The sequence below is a fragment of the Thalassophryne amazonica genome, chromosome 1 (genome assembly GCF_902500255.1).
Source record: "Thalassophryne amazonica chromosome 1, fThaAma1.1, whole genome shotgun sequence".
Classification (NCBI taxonomy): Eukaryota; Metazoa; Chordata; class Actinopteri; order Batrachoidiformes; family Batrachoididae; genus Thalassophryne; species Thalassophryne amazonica.
Genome location: NC_047103.1, coordinates 151079415 through 151097010, shown reverse-complemented (window position 1 = coordinate 151097010; position 17596 = coordinate 151079415). Strand labels below are relative to the sequence as shown.

The window sequence follows — 17596 nt, the reverse complement described above, 5'->3', positions numbered from 1 at the left end:
CAGCGCGCAAACCCGCTTTTGTGGGAAAGTCCACATAAACAACTCCAGCTCTTTATTTATCCTGTTTACATCCAGATGACACAAACCATGACAAAGTGCAAGCATTACATGAAGTCAGATGATTAGAGCACGATCTCTGCTTTTTTTTTTTTTCTTTTTTTTTTCTTCATGATCGCTGGGCCGTCTGAAGAGGAGGCACGCCAGCTCCGAGCATACAGAGGCAGGTGCACAGCCGATTCAATCAATGCTGTCTGCTGTGGGATCAATCAGATCAGAGGCTAAGAACGATGCTGCAGGCCCTGTGATAGTGAACAGGGAGGCTTTTATGAAGAAAACAGCAAAACGGAATTCGAAATTCTTCAGATACCGAGATGCACTTTGAGATTTTGGGGCTGAATAGCGGCGCGCATTATTTCTATTCTATGTTTTAAAGGACATGTCGCACTGAAATTAGAACATTTCCGAGTGTTTCTGACAGTGTTTCATAGAGGAAAGCGTCTCAGCGCGCACTTGAATGCTGCTAATGTTAAAAACAGAACCACAGATTAATTACAAAGTTTACATAAGTGTGATGTCGTGTTATGATGACTCGTTTTTAAGTGATAACTGTTAATTTTGATGCAGTCATGGTAAAAGCAGCCACTTTCCACTGTGCAAAAACTTAGTGCCCGTGCACATTACGCGAGTGCGGTACGTGCTGCTCCATTACAGAACAGCCTCATGTCAAGACAGACTCTCAAAGTAAAATAAAAATAAAGCCTACCAGCTCTACTGAGAAGAAGAAAAAAAAACCTGAACAGTCATCCACTTGTGATTTCCAAAGTCCGCTCCACCAAAAAAGTGTCATGGAGACATTCCACGTGCACACTCATGGCACGGCTAAAACAGTGACCAGCGACACAAATAGACTGAAAAAATTACGAGTTTTGGGGTGAAGTGTGTTCCCTCCTGTCTCTCTGTACAGCCTCTGTAAATTCAAACCTTCACTTTCAAATGAAAGCTCAGAAGCTTCATTATTGGACAAAGCAGTGTTTGTTTCACTGTCTGTCAGCCAGTGGGATGTTTCCGCTTTTCCTAAAATGTGAATCACATCCTGAGAAATGCCGACAAATGCAGAGTAATAAGACATTTTCCAGAAATGCACCTGCTGACTCGGGGAGGAAAGCTGGACCTTTTGTTTTTCTGTTTTTTTTTGTTTGTTTTGTTTTGTTTTGTTTTTTTATGTTTGACAATATAGAGAAGTGTCAAAATCTGAATCACAAGAACAAGGTGAGATTTAACACTCTGAAATGAATGCCCCCAGTCTGGTGATATTGTGACTTGGGAATTCAAACTTTCCAAATTGAAAATTATGCAGGTGAAAAGTGTAAAAAAAAGTCTAGAATGTCCTACATTTTAAATTGTCTTTCTGTACATTCTTTTTTCTTTCAGATAATTTTATTGCACATTGATAACATACAGTGTGTCAATGAAACACAAACATTTTAGATAAATTTAACTAATCAACAATTTAGCACAGAATCAGACCAGAAACAGTACTAAAACATTTTGATTTTTGTCTTTGGGCTTCAGGACACAAGGCCAGATTGGACCCCGAGTGGAAGCGTTGTGCGCAGTGATAGTATAATAATATTTGATACTGTTGACCATAAAATTTTATTACAGAGATTAGAGCATGCCATAGGTATTAAAGGCACTGCGCTGCGGTGGTTTGAATCATATTTATCTAATAGATTACAATTTGTTCATGTAAAAGGGGAATCTTCTTCACAGACTAAGGTTAATTATGGAGTTTCACAAGGTTCTGTGCTAGGACCAGTTTTATTCACTTTATACATGCTTCCCTTAGGCAGTATTATTAGACAGCATTGCTTAAATTTTCATTGTTACGCAGATGATACCCAGCTTTATCTATCCATGAAGCCAGAGGACACACACCAATTAGCTAAACTGCAGGATTGTCTTACAGACATAAAGACATGGATGACCTCTAATTTCCTGCTTTTAAACTCAGATAAAACTGAAGTTATTGTACTTGGCCCCACAAATCTTAGAAACATGGTGTCTAACCAGATCCTTACTCTGGATGGCATTACCCTGACCTCTAGTGATACTGTGAGAAATCTTGGAGTCATTTTTGATCAGGATATGTCATTCAATGCGCATATTAAACAAATATGTAGGACTGCTTTTTTGCATTTGTGCAATATCTCTAAAATTAGAAAGGTCTTGTCTCAGAGTGATGCTGAAAAAATAAATCATTCATTTATTTCCTCTAGGCTGGACTATTGTAATTCATTGTTATCAGGTTGTCCTAAAAGTTCCCTGAAAAGCCTTCAGTTAATTCAAAATGCTGCAGCTAGAGTACTGACAGGGACTAGAAGGAGAGAGCATATTTCACCCATATTGGCCTCTCTTCATTGGTTTCCTGTTAATTCTAGAATAGAATTTAAAATTCTTCTTCTTACTTATAAGGTTTTGAATAATCAGGTCCCATCTTATCTTAGGGACTTCATAGTACCTTATCACCCCAATAGAGCACTTCGCTCTCAGACTGCAGGCTTGCTTGTAGTTCCTAGGGTTTGTAAAAGTAGAATGGGAGGCAGAGCCTTCAGCTTTCAGGCTCCTCTCCTCTGGAACCAGCTCCCAATTCGGATCAGGGAGACAGACACCCTCTCTACTTTTAAGATTAGGCTTAAAACTTTCCTTTTTGCTAAAGCTTATAGTTAGGGCTGGATCAGGTGACCCTGAACCATCCCTTAGTTATGCTGCTATAGACTTAGACTGCTGGGGGGTTCCCATGCTGCACTGAGTGTTTCTTTCTCTTTTTGCTCTGTATGCACCACTCTGCATTTAATCATTAGTGATTGATCTTTGCTCCCCTCCACAGCATGTTTTTTTCCTGGTTCTCTCCCTCAGCCCCAACCAGTCCCAGCAGAAGACTGCCCCTCCCTGAGCCTGGTTCTGCTGGAGGTTTCTTCCTGTTAAAAGGGAGTTTTTCCTTCCCACTGTCACCAAGTGCTTGCTCACAGGGGGTCGTTTTGACCGTTGGGGTTTTTCCGTAATTATTGTATGGCTTTGCCTTACAATGTAAAGTGCCTTGGGGCAACTGTTTGTTGTGATTTGGCACTATATAAATAAAATTGATTTGATTTGATTTGATTTGATAGTTCCCAATAGCACCGGTATACTAAAAATTTCTAATCAGAACATTGAAAAGTTTGTCAAAACAATGCTATTTACTGCTTTTTATATAGGAATAAAATTATTATTGTGCAGACTTGAGTTTAGCCTTTTGGCCCGGCCCTCCACAATATATCCTGTTTCTCATTTTGCGCTTTGCAAAAAAATGAATTGCCCACCCCTGCTTTAATCTATAAATCAAAGTTTAGGCTTGAAACACATCAGTTGCATTGCAAGTGCAGCATGTTAACAGGTTGCAGCATGCAGAACGCCTGCACGAGGAAAGCATCTCAGATGAGTCTTGTGTTGCAGCTGTGTTGTGTTGCAGATCAGTGTCTTTCTTTTTTCGTTTTTTTTTTTTTTTTTTTTTTTTTTTTTACACGTGATGCAAACAACACACAGAAAAAAAAAACAGTTAAAAGATCTGGAGGCAGTCGTATTTACATTACATGGACAGGGTCTGGATTATAAATCTAAAAAAGCAAAAGTTGTTGGTTCAGATAGGTCTACATGTATTTATATACTCTCGAGGAGGGGCTGTAAAGTGATAAACTGGTAAGATTAGCTGCATGTGCCAGTTTTTTTTTAGAAAAGAAGTGCACAAAAAAGTAAGCCTGTCAATGGTTTGTAAAATAATTTGCAAAAAACAGTTACTCCACAGAAGATGGAGGGTGTGGGGGAAGCCATCATCAAAGACAAACAATGTGGAAAGATTGAGCTCCCTGTAGCATCAACACAACAGAAACCCATCTGAAACACTCCCCACTAACAAGTACAAACACACGCCTGAGCCGCAGCCGTTCAGTAGCTCAGCTGCCCCACACACACACACACACACGCACGGTTCAAAACGGGTGTCAGACTGTATAAATATTCAGTTGGTATGTTTTGTGCCATTTACTGATATGTAATTTCAAAGTCATGACTCTGAGAATACAATAAAAAGTTTCTGTTTGTGTAAATAGTGGTTTTGTTTGTTTTGCATTGGATTGATGTCTGGATTGCAGAGAATAAGATTTGCTTTTTAAAAATGCTTTATTTTTGGCTGTATCTTTGGTCAGAATATACGGTAACATGAAGTATTATTTTCTTAAAGCAGTTTCACAGTTATTTTACAAGATTGAAAAAGCCGAAAGGGAAGTTTTGTATAATCTTCAGACATGTCTGTTTTCAGGTGGTGGCTGAGAAATGAATAGTTAATCGTGTGTTTAATTCATCTCATCCGTTGTCAAATAATGGATTATGAATGCAAACAATGGTTTGTTTGTGTTGCAGGCTGATGTACAGGGGATCAACAATAAATCCTACATTGTGTTTGGGATCATTCTGTTCTTCTGGGAGCTGCTACCCACCAGTTTAGTGGTGGTTTTCTTTAGAGTCCAGAGACCAAACCAAAACCTGGTAAAGTACTGTTTCACTTTTGGGCATCACATCTGGAAAACACCATGAGGCGTGCGTTTTTACAATTTTAATGGTGCAGACTGATTATCCTTTAGTGTTGATGGGGAATCAGATCCAGCTGACACAGTCAGCGTTGATATATTGGAGATTTTGCACCAGAGGGACTTTTTCATAGTTCTGAGAACTTTGGGACAACTACATTTTGAAGAGGAGCTTCAGGATAGCAATATAAAAAGAATAGTTTGCACCATCTGCCATGCTTAGTTACCATGTTACAGGTTAATATGTCATATCATAGAATCCAATGAATGTTGACCTTGTTTGACCATTATTTTAGAGACCAAGCATTTAACACGGTCAGAAACTATTCCATTTATTATATCTGTCACTTTTGACCAACTTTTGACAATTTGAAATTGATCTTTGTCAACATATTTGCTGTTTTTATCCCATAACTCCGTAACATTTTATGCTAGATAGTCCAGAATATACCTTTTTGGAATCATTATGATCAGGCAAATACGGTGCATCTGGAAAGTATTCACAGCGCTTCACTTTTTCCACATTTTGTTATGTTACGGCCTTATTCCAAAATGGATGAAATCTTTTTTCCCTCAAAATTCTGCACACAATACCCCATAATGACAATGTAAAAAGTTTATTTTATATATATATATATATATATATATATATATATATATATATATATATATATATATATATATATATCTTTCTCTCTCTTTTTTCAGACTCCAGGGGGCATGATCAACAGCCACAGTTTCAGCTCCAGGGCTTATTTTTTTGACAACCCCCGGAGATACGATAGTGACGACGACCTGTCCAGAAGCACTAACAGTCGGAATGACCGTTCAAGGTGGGTGCAGGACTCCAGGGCTCGACAGTAATGCTTGGCCTCTTGACATTGGCAAGTGAACGTTGTTTTCGGATTAGTGCTCCATGCCCACGTCTCACCTAACGTGGCATTTAGAAGGAATTCTGGTCAAAAATCAACATATTTCAGTGATGTTCTTGGGGCGGCAGAAGTGTTTTTCTGGTCAACTGATTTAGGATAAATCAAGTCAACTTCATTTGTCAATTTGACAATGCATAGAGACATATTGAGAAGTGAAGTGTCATTACTCTCAACAACACAGAGTCTTCCTTATGTGCAAGAGCTATCACAGTGGTAAGAGTATAAAGTAAATATATACGAGGTCTGTCAATAAAGTATAGGTCCTTTTTATTTTTTAAAAAACTATATGGATTTCATTCATATGTTTTTACGTCAGACATGCTTGAACCCTCGTGCACCAAACAAACAAAGAAAGCGCCAGTCTATCAGCAACTTCTCAGACAAAGGAATTGTGACGAGGGGCTGGACGACTCCTCCCACAAGAAGTGCTCACAGATGCATGACGTCACCGACAGGCGTGGAAAAACTCACGCATGCGCACGAGGGTTCAAGCATGTCTGACGTAAAAACATATGAATGAAATCCATATAGTTTTGAAAAAAATAAAAAGGACCTATACTTTATTGACAGCCCTCGTAAATACGGTAGACAGTAGAATGTGATCAGTGAGGTACCTGGCAGTGGCAGTATGGCTTGTGCCAATTGAGCCGTGATTCAACATTGGTGAGCGAATTCAAACTAATTTAAAGTGCATGTAGTGCATAAGTAGTCCTTGCAGATATGTTCAGGGTTTAGGCCCGGTGACACGGAGCATGTCTGGATTCACGCACTAGTGCGACCTGTGTCATGCTGGAGAGTAAACTCATCATTTAACAGGTGCAGACAGGATGCAAGGGGGCACCAGTGCGTGCTATTGTGCACAGAGAATTTTGAAATGTTCAAAAAATCCTTCACACACAAATGGCGTGCTACGTGGCGCGACGTAATTGCCAACACGACGTGTAGCTCATCAAGTCAAATAAAGACGAGGTGAACAGAGTGAGTGGTGACGTTGGCGGATCCCATCAGAGCGCAGCTTGTCTGAACGATTATAACAAGAAGTTAAATCTGTTATAAACATACTTTAACAGCTGCACACAAGAAGGAAAGAACACGCAACTCTTTTACCAAGCCATGACAATGTAAACATGACAAATAATGACCTTTTTAGAGGGCTCCAAATGCTTCCTGCAGCTTTATATGTGCGCGCGTGCAAACGGCTGCAGCTGAAGGCTCCTCTGTGATTCAGGAAGCGATTAGAGGTGTTTTCAGCACCCAGTTTGCAGAAAAAATGATTAATACACCACAAAATAGTTATTTTATATACATATGACGTCTTGCGCAGAGCATGTGGCAGGCGGTAGAACAAAGAAGAGCGTCCAGCTGGGAACACATCGGGTGGGATCATCACGACGACGTGCATGCAAGTCAGGTGGGTGTTAGAAGTAAAGGGGGTTTTACACGAGCATGTTTTTGATTCATGCAACAGCTCAACCTGTGTCGTGCTGGAGAGTAAACTCGTCTTTAACGGGTGCAGACAGGACGCCAGAGGGGCGCCGATGCATGCTATTGCACACAGAGAATTTTGAAATGTTCAAAAAAATCTTTCACGCACAAATGTCGTGCTATGTGGCGCGATCTAATCTCCAGCACGACGTGCAGCTCGTCAAGTGGAGTAAACGAAGTGAACAGGGCGAGTGGTGATGTCAGCGGATCGCAACAGAGCGCAGCTCGTCTGAACAATTATAACAAGAAGTTAAATCTGTTATAAACATAAAAATAAATACTTTAACAGCTGCAGACATGAAGGAAAAACACGCAACTGTTTTATCAAGCCATGACGATGTAAACAAGACAAATAATTGCCTTTTGAGACGGCTCAAAATGCTTTCTGCAGCTCGTTAGGCGCGCACGCAAATGGTGCCGGCTGCAGCCTCCTCTGTGATTCAGGACGTGATTAGAGCCGTTTTCAACGGCCAATTTGCAGAAAAAAAAAGATTAATCCACCACGAAATAATTATTTTATATACGCAGCGTCCAGCACAGAGCGCGTGGCAGCCGGTAGAACAAAGAACGGCGTCCACCTGTGAACACAGCGGGTGGGATCATCATGACACAGGTCGTGCTGTTGTGTGAAGCAAAGGCATGCTCGTGTAAGAAGTCAGTCTCTGTGTCAGGATGCAGAGTTTGAGGTAGTTGAGAGCAGGGAGGTAGTTGAGAGCTCTGACAGCCTGGTGAGTGAATCTGTGAGTGAGAAGAAACCAGATTCTCTAAATTCGTGCCCATTTCCCCCTCACTTCGTCTTGTATGCTGTCAGTGAGCAGGCACATGCAACTCAGCAGAGAGCACAAATGTTTTAGAAGTATGTCATCACACTGCGCCACATTAAATACACAAAACTCCTCTATTTTAATCACACGCATCAACAGCATTTGTTGTTTCAGAGTATTGATGATGCAAAAATAATAGGCAGCGCTCCAAAGGTGATTAATAGGTCGGGCATTTGTTTTTTTCAAACCGTGTGCAGACCTGGCACCTAAACGAGGGAGGCTCATATTCAAGGCAAGCTAGTATTAACAAAATGCAGCTTGCTGCCTGCTCTGTAATTTAAAAATTTTACACATATTCCTGGGTGTGGTGAACCAAAGACAACAACTTTACATCTGTCATGTAGCGTCGAGCTGGACGTTCTCAATGTCTTATAATCGGCTTACCTTGCCATAGTTTTGACTTTTTAAACGTGATTCCTTCCTGGATGGTGATGATTTCTTCATCTGGAGTAGGTTTCATGATTTTTTTTTCTTCCTCTTCCGGCTGCTACAGGCCAGCGATGAGGGCTTTGTCACTGCGGATGATTCCTGACGATTCATAGTTTTTGGATCTGACCTTTAAGATCCTTACTGCTGGTTCAGATTGGGCTGGATGTTATACATTTGCTAACTGAATCAACTATTTGTGAAAATTAGAACAGGCTGTACTGCCAAAATACCTGCCTGCATTCAGTGAGTATTTGCAGAGCTAGGATTACTGAGCTGCATAAAATGAAATTACCTTTGACGGACATTCTCTCTTTCTCTCTCAGCCTTCTGTCCTCCACCCCTCAGCTGGGCACATCAAGCTGGTACGGCTCCATTCAACATAGTGGGACAGTGCCAGCAGGAGTGGCATCAGTCCAGTCGCCGTCTTCCACGGCACCCCTCCTCTTTGCTTACGGAAACATACAGAGTCACCACAACTGTTACTCCACCCCACAGAACAACTACCAGCACCATCATCACACTAACTACTATTCTACACCACAGAATTTTTACTGTGGTTCACAGACCTATTTCTGCACCCCACAGAATTAACCGGCCCATTTGTACAGTGAGCGGCTGAGAGACAAACTGATTAATAATAATCCATATTGTGGTCTCTGTGGATAGAAGCTCAGGCTTTTCATCTCCATTTTTGCTTCTTCAGCTGTATCAAAGCAGGTACTCGTGAGTCATCACGTTCAGGAGAAATCTTGTTGTTGTGCTGTTTTTGTCTATTTTGAGGGCATTTACATCTTTAAATGCAGTGATGAATGTTTACCAGATTCCCGCTATTTTTACAGGGCATTATTCAGTTGACACAATTGACTGCTGATGGGCTGTATTAAATAAAAGAGTTAGCATTAGCACATGCGGTCACATGCTAACTGTGGTTTATGCTAACCGCATATGCTAACTCTAAAACTGCTCATCAGCCATCAAATGTGGCATGTCAACATAAAGTCCAGCACAAATAGCAATTCATTCCACATTCAGGAATCTGGGAATTTCTGGAAAACTTTCAGCACTTTAAATGGCATTTTTAGACCAGAGTAAAGTCACTCACGGGCTGTAGACCAGCACTAATATGACTGAAAAAGTGAAAACGGCAAGACCAAACATGGTCGGGTCAGATTAATTGAGATTTCTGAGACTGCAATCAATGGGAGCTAATCAATGGTATCATTATGCTTTCCAGCATTTCTTTGCAAATATGGTTCAATTCCTGTGCTATGGAAGCTACAGGATGATGTGCTAACTACAGTTCTCTGAAAGCTAAGTAAGCTAAATTGGCTTCCTGAGCCATTGTGGACAATTCCAAAAAAGGCAGTGGTCTGTCAGTCAGCAGCTAATATTGGAATCCAACAATTGCTTGGTTAACTGTTTATATTGGGTGTAACACTTTTGTATGGAACTCAGTTGTAAGAATTCTGATTTTTGTAAAATCTTAAAAACTGTTATTTCAGTTTCAACATAGAATAGAAAAAGCAACAACAGCACCAACATGCTGAAAGGCTTATACATTGACTAAAAACAAGTGATGTGAGCAAATTATAAATCATCTGGTAAAAGTAAAATATTTAAAAAAAATTCTACCCATTGTCGATGAGGTAATGTTGTCTTGTGGGTGACAGATTATTATTTTAAACAGTGTTTGTTTGTGTTGATGCTATAGCGATAGATGAGCAAATCGCACAAACTAGCTTATGCCTTCACAATGAAAGCAGCATTCACTGTGTATTTGTTCAGTATTACCAATATTTACTTCTTGATTATTGAGTTGTTAAAAAAAAAACTTGATACGACTTTAAAATAATTGGAAAATCTTTCTTAGTTTTATCTGTAGTATGCTTAGGGTGACAGCTAGCTAGCTATTACAAATATGTATTGAGTATAGAGTCTGTTTAGCTTCTATACTCAATACGAGAACTAAATATGCAGCTTTGAGAACGTTCAATTTTTAATGGTATTGATGTTAAAGAAAATGTGGGGTGAAAACAGCCAAATCAAGACTCTGCTAACTTTTAAAAAGTACACAATAAAGCCATTAAAAAGTGGAAAACTAGACAACAGAGCGCACAGCCATGTGGTCAGTTTACATAGACATCATAGATAAGAATCTGATGGCAATATTGAGTTTTCCATATTTTTTTGTTTTATGAAGCAGAATGATTGTACAACAAGCATCTTTAAAGCAAAATCAGAATTTGTTGCATAAATTTTAATGTAGTTTTAGTTTTCTGAAGCCAACATGGTGAAAATGTCCAAAATTTGTTCTGTTTATAACATTAAAAAGATATTTTGGAGACTTTCGGCACCAGTGCTGTTTAAAGCACTGGTGCTGAAAGTCTCCATATTATCTTTTTAATGTATTATAAATAGAACTAATGACAGCTTGTAGCGGTTCTGTGCCAACAGAATAATGATTTGTTGACAGCACTCAGTGAATTGACCAATAGTCTTGTGGTTAACAGTGGTTAATTTATCCTTAGTAGAGTGCTGTTTCACTAATGTACAGATAACATGGAAATTGTTGGCTGAGATTCAGAAAAATTACAGTTAAGCCTCAGTGCACATCTCAACTCCTTAATCCAAGCCCTACGTCTCCACCGGCTTCTTCAAAATCCATTTATCTCTTTGACATATCCTTAAACAAATACAGCTAATCACATGAGCATAATTGAATGAACTTTGTCTGCATCACTGTCAATCCTTTGGCCATTGTTGTGTAAAATCAATCAGATTTTACTTGAAATGTTGCAATAAGTGCTCATTTTAATCATTATACACTGTCACAATATTTCAATGTCAAGAAGAAATCAATAAAATAGAAAATAGCTCCTATGCAGGCTGCAAAGGTCTCACCATTCTGACCAAAATCTCTTCATGCAATCTAATATTGTACAAGCTGTGAGGCAACAATTTGCACTTCTACTAGAAACATTTTAATTTAGAAAATAAAATCTTTGGGCCTGAATGTACAATATGCAACAGAAATGAGTGTGACTCTATGCAATCACTGAAATGCCAAATGTTTGAAAATTCTATCCCATCTCAATTACTGCATTTTGTCTGTTAATCATAGTTTAGAACGGCTATATTGAAAACACAGTTCCCAGAATATGAACACAAAATGTCTTTTTATAGCTATAGTGTGTAGGATTTACTGTCATCTAGTGGTGAAGTTGCAGATTGCATTATGCCAGTCACATTTCCTTTAACATTTTTTCTTCTTTGGCAATTGGGAGTCATGCAATATGGTGGTGCAACATCAATGAAGAGCACCCCCCCCCCCCCCCCCCCCCCCAGAGGCCACCATGTTGCACTGCCATGTTAATACAGTAGCCCATAACAGTAACATACTTTCTCGGCCTTTTGCACCATAGCCTTTTGCAACATAGCCAAAAGACTGGGGGGAAAAAAGAAGAGGACTCGGTGGTTGCTCCCCTATGCACCGCGTGCTGGATGCTAGTGCAGGCTAGCAAGTTTGAGAACCTTTATTTTTGTCAAATGGAGGATCATACATATCAGTTATCACAAGAAAAGGCACCAAAGAAGAAAAACTTGAAGGGCAAAGAAAAAAAAAATCACAAGTGATGACTTCATGCAATCTGCAACCTCTCCACTAGATGACACTAAACCGTGCACACTGTAGCTTTAAGAAGTAATACAGTTTTGAATTATTTGGTATTTAAGTGATGATGTTGCACGGGACATGCTCACTTGTGTTGTATACTGTCGGGCTTCATCTCATACCATGCTTTCTTTATTAATCTCTATTTTATATTTTATGTCATGGTTCTTTGGGAAACTATCAATGTGCCATCACCTTACATCATATCTAATAGTTTTATTTCTTCTTCAAAAAAAAAAAAAAATTTGCACAAGAAATAATTTATGTTGTCTGTTTAATCTTTTTGCTAATCACTATGCGTCTGTGAGCTTAAATTTTTCACTTTAAATTGATTTTTTTTTCCGTTAATTTTTGTTTTTCCTTGATTATTACTGTCTGAAAGACTGTTTATTTTTTCCACTCTCCCTCACTTTTTTTTTTTAATTTCCAACAATGTGGCATTTTATGGCAATTTACTCTTGTATTAATCTGTGATATGACTTTATTTTCATGTAAGGAAATAAAAAGGTTAAATTACAGTTGTTGCAGCGTACAAGCGCGCGATAAGGATCCGCTTTCAGGACGTCACTGCTCATATCAAATCATTACTGAGAACATGTTAAAAACGTAACAGACGAAGTGACGTTCACATTCCCAGTGCATGTTTCTGCTTCAGAATGGGCAAGGAACTTAGTGTCATATTTTATTTTGTGTAGAAATGTAATTTTGTTGATCTGCTTTGTGAAGGCGATGATAATTCTTTTTATCTGCGGCCGTATTGAATGTAACCTCGTGTGCGACGGATCACTAACCATGTGAGAAAAGCACTACCGTGTTGAAATAAATAAAGGCCTCCTGCACTGTTTTTAAGACAACATGACTCGTCCCCATGTATCGCGTAAATAAGTTGTGATTATCCTCTGTGTGTTTGTTGACGCTATTGGTGCACCTTTGGTAGCAATTACAGACTCAAGTCTTCTTGAATATGATGCCACAAACTTGGTGCACCTATCTTTGGGCAGTTTTGCTCATTCCTTTTTGCAGCACCTCACAAGCGATGTTCAGTCGGATTCAAGTCTGGGCTCTGGTTGCGCCACTCAAGGACATTCACAGAGTTGTCCTCAAGACCCTCCTTTGATATCTTGGCTGCGTGCTTAGGGTCATTGTCCTGCTGAAAGATGAACCATTGCCCCAGTCTGAGGTCAAGAGCGCTCTGGAGCAGGTTTTCATCCAGGATGTCTCTGTACTTTGCTGCATTCATCTTTCTCTCAATCCTGACTAGTCTCCCAGTTCCTGCTGCTGAAAAACATCCCCACAGCATGATGCTGCCACCACCATGCTTCACTGTAGGGATGGAGCCTGGTTTCCTCAAACATGGCATCTGTTCTCTCAGATCCATTGAAACTGCTTGAAAACGCTGTATTATACAGTAGTGTTCAGAATAATAGTAGTACTATGTGACTAAAAAGATTAATCCAGGTTTTGAGTATATTTCTTATTGTTACATGGGAAACAAGGTACCAGTAGATTCTCACAAATCCAACAAGACCAAGCATTCATGATATGCACACTCTTAAGGCTATGAAATTGGGCTATTAGTAAAAAAAAAAAAAGTAGAAAAGGGGGTGTTCACAATAATAGTAGTGTGGCATTCAGTCAGTCAGTTCGCCAATTTTGTGGAACAAACAGGTGTGAATCAGGTGTCCCCTATTTAAGGATGAAGCCAGCACCTGTTGAAATGCTTTAATTTTTGAAAGCCTGAGGAAAATGGGACGTTCAAGACTTTGTCCAGAAGAACAGCGCAGTTTGATTAAAAAGTTGATTGGAGAGGGGAAAACTTATACGCAGGTGCAAAAGATTATAGGCTGTTCATCTACAATGATCTCCAGTGCTTTAAAATGGACAAAAAAACAGAGACATGTGGAAGAAAACGGAAAACAACCATCAAAATGGATAGAAGAATAACCAGAATGGCAAAGGCTCACCCATTGATCAGCTCCAGGATGATCAAAGACAGTCTGGAGTTACCTGTAAGTGCTGTGACAGAAGATGCCTGTGTGAAGCTAATTTATTTGCAAGAATCCCCCGCAAAGTCCCTCTGTTAAATAAAAGACATGTGCAGAAGAGGTTACAATTTGCCAAAGAACACATTAACTGGCCTAAAGAGAAATGGAGGAGTATTTTGTGGACTGATGAGTAAAACTGTTCTTTTTGGGTCCAAGAGCCACAGACAGTTTGTGAGATGACCCCCAAACTCTGAATTCAAGCCACAGTTCACAGTGAAGACAGTGAAGCATGGTGGCGCAAGCATCATGATATGGACATGTTTCTCCTACTATGGTGTTGGGCCTATATATCACATACCAGGTATCATGGATCAGTTTGGATATGTCAAAATACTTGAAGAGGTCATGTTGTCTTATGGTGAAGAGGACATGCCCTTGAAATGGGTGTTTTTCAACAAGCCAATGACCCCAAGCACACTAGTAAACGAGCAAAATCTTGGTTCCAAACCAGCAAAATTAATGCCTCGCAGATGTGAAGAAATCATGAAAAACTGTGGTTATACAACTAAATATTAGTTTAGTGATTCACAGGATTTCTAAAAAAAAGCAGTTTGAACATAATAGTTTTGAGTTTGTAGCATCAACAGCAGATGCTACTATTATTGTGAACACCCCCTTTTCTACTTTTTTTTTTAACTAATAGACCAATTTCATAGCCTTAAGAATGTGCATATCATGAATGCTTGGTCTTGTTGGATTTGTGAGAATCTACTGAATCTACTGGTACCTTGTTTCCCATGTAACAATAAGAAATATACTCAAAACCTGGATTAATCTTTTTAGTCACATAGCACTACTATTATTCTGAACACTACTGTATATACCAGGTCTACCTATATGTGGCACTGTTAACGTATCCACACACACACAAAAAAAAGGAGAAGAAGGTGGGGAGTTCATCAATGTAGCAACAGAAGCTATAACTTCACAAAGCGGCACACAGAGTAAATAAAGTCTTTTAATCTGACCTGTTGTGTGGATTCATCATCACAGCTGAAAACGTCTCCACATGTCACCCTTGTTTTGGAAGATGACGTCTGGAAATGCATTAATTCCTTATGGACATTATTTGTGAATAAATTAAGGGTTTAGTGCACTTGGGTTCAGTGAGGTAAGTTCCTGGTTCAAACCTCACCCCTGCCACATTTCTCTCTGTAATGTGGAGTTGCGTCAGGAAGGGCATCCGGTGTAAAACTTGTGCCAAATCAACATGTAGATCATTGTATCTGCTGTGGCAACCCCGAGTGAAAACAGGTAGCAGCTAAAGAAGTCCCTCAGTATTTTTTTAAAATAAATTTGCAAAAATAAAAAAACAAAAAATGTTTTTCATGTTATTGTGGGGTGTTGTGAGTGAAGTTTTGAGGGCAAGGATGAACTCCCCACTTCCTTCTCCATTTTTTTTGTGGATGTGTTACAGCACCACATATAGGTAGGACTGGCATATGCACTACAGAATTTTTAAGTAGCTTCAATGGATCTGTGAGAACGGATCAAATCTAGGCAATGACCCTAAGCACACAGCCAAGATATCAAAGGAGTGGCTTCAGGACAACTCTGTGAATGTCCTTGAGTGGCCCAGCCAGAGCCCAGACCTGAATCCGACTGAACATCTCTGGAGAGATCTGAAAATGGTTGCGCACCGATACTCTTCATACAACCTGATGGAGCTTGAGAGGTGCTGCATAGAGGAATGGGCTACGTGCTCAAAGACAGGTGGACCAAGCTTGTGGCATCATATCATCACCTTCCTAAAATAATAGCCTAAGTCATGTTTTGGAAAATATGACTTATGCCATTATTTTAGGAAGATGACATTATTTAAGAAGACTTGAGGCTGTAGTTGCTGCCAATGGAGCATCAACAAAGTATTGAGCAAAAGGTGTGAATGCTTATGTACATGTGATTTCTTAGTTTTTAATTTTTAATACATTTGCCAAAAAAAAAAATTATGTTGTTGTTATGGGGTGTTGTGGGTAGAATTTTGAGGGGGAAAAAATTTACTCCATTTTTGAATAAGGCTGTAAACAAGTAACAAAATGTGGAAAAAGTGAAGTGCTGGGAATACTTTCCGGATGCACGGTACAGTTAGACATTGTTTTTCTTGTTAGTCCATGGCTCAGTGGGGGTGCAATGAAATGAAATTTGTTGGATCTAGTTATTCTATTTGCACGTTCAGAAGTGGCTGGAAATTTGTTAAAGCAAGGCAGAATAAAATAAATAATTCAAGATTTGTAATGTTTTTAATTATTTAAGAGCCACAACTTGACCCAAATTAATTTAAATAAGTTGCATTCTTCATATTTCATTATTTTTTTAATATTTCATGTCATTTATTATATATTAGTTATAAATAATGTTAAAAACTAATTGATATGTTCAGAAATCTACACACAGTGTCTGTAGTCTGAGCCTCAGAGAGCTGATCAGACACTTTAACACCGTGAGACAGAATGCAAATGTTGGCTATAGTTTTGTTAAATGTTTGTCATTGGCATCAGATGAATTTACTCTGCAGCACGTTTATTTATTTATTTATTTATTTATATTTTTGAATAGTCGTGTGTTCTTGGTCTAACTTCATATCTCCTCTGGAAGGCCATGATGCATACTGTTCTTTGCTCAACAGGCTACACAGACAAAATGTTGTGTGGGCCGCTGAAGAGGAGGTACTGCTGGCCCACTACCACCAGAGGGCGCCCTGCTTGGAGTGCGGGCTCCAAACACGAGAGGGCGCCAGACCCAGAGGAAGTGACAGCTGTCACTCATCACACCAGCTGTCACTCATCTACACCAGTACTTAAGCCGGACTGCAACTCCACCTCCCCGCCGAGAAATCGACTACCGAGAGGTATTTTCTCTGCTATCTGACACTTTGTGTGTACTAAACCAGATCTCACTTGCAGCCTTATTCTGGTGGACGTTGCCTTATCCGGGACTTCGGCGTGTGGCGTGACGACGACGACTGCGCCACACTCTCTGAACAGATAAGTGGTTAGACAAGAGCTGCACGAGTGTGTGATTCGGAGGTGGAGGTTCTCCTCCTGACTGTGTACAGACTGTGGACCACTGAGTGTAAGGACTTACACTCATTCATCTTGTCTCTGCTTTTTGCCAGCAGTACCAGGGTCGACAGCCGAAGACAGAGGTCACCTGGGGACTCGGGACTTGGCGGCTCCGGTGTTCTTCAGACCGTTGGTGGTGGAGGCCGTGTGGGACGCGGCCTCTCTCTCTCGTCGGGGTCTTCTATCTTCGAGCCTGCCCACACGTCACCTGGTGTTAATTGACTTTACAAATTCTGTGTGTTACATTGTGTGTTGTCACAACATTAAATTGTTACCTTTTGGCTTACTCATTGTTCGTTCATTTGCGCCCCCTGTTGTGGGTCCGTGCTACGACACCTTCCCAACACAAAACACAGTTTTACTTTTAGACATACCTTTCAGATAACAACGTAAGCAGTCACCATATATCAATGTCAAATGCAAAGAGGCTGGCCGAGCGCAGGCTTAAAATGCAGGTGAGCTCAGAGGTCGGGGATCTTGTTAGCAGCGGTGCATGTGATGTCTGTTTTCAAAGATCCCAGCAC

At 39.9% G+C, this 17596-nt stretch overlaps 1 protein-coding gene across 2 annotated transcripts in view; it reads left to right on the top strand.

The window, feature by feature from the left end:
- gpr137c (G protein-coupled receptor 137c) overlaps positions 1–12814 on the top strand; it is a 44977-nt gene extending 32163 nt beyond the window's left edge. For both annotated transcript variants that reach the window (XM_034176156.1, XM_034176148.1), the window contains exons 6-8: positions 4459–4584; positions 5334–5458; positions 8619–12814. In XM_034176156.1, coding sequence (XP_034032047.1) covers positions 4459–4584; positions 5334–5458; positions 8619–8886 — 519 coding nt within the window. In that variant the 3' untranslated portion in view covers positions 8887–12814. The remainder of the gene's footprint in view (positions 1–4458; positions 4585–5333; positions 5459–8618) is intronic.
- Positions 12815–17596: the final 4782 nt, after the last annotated feature.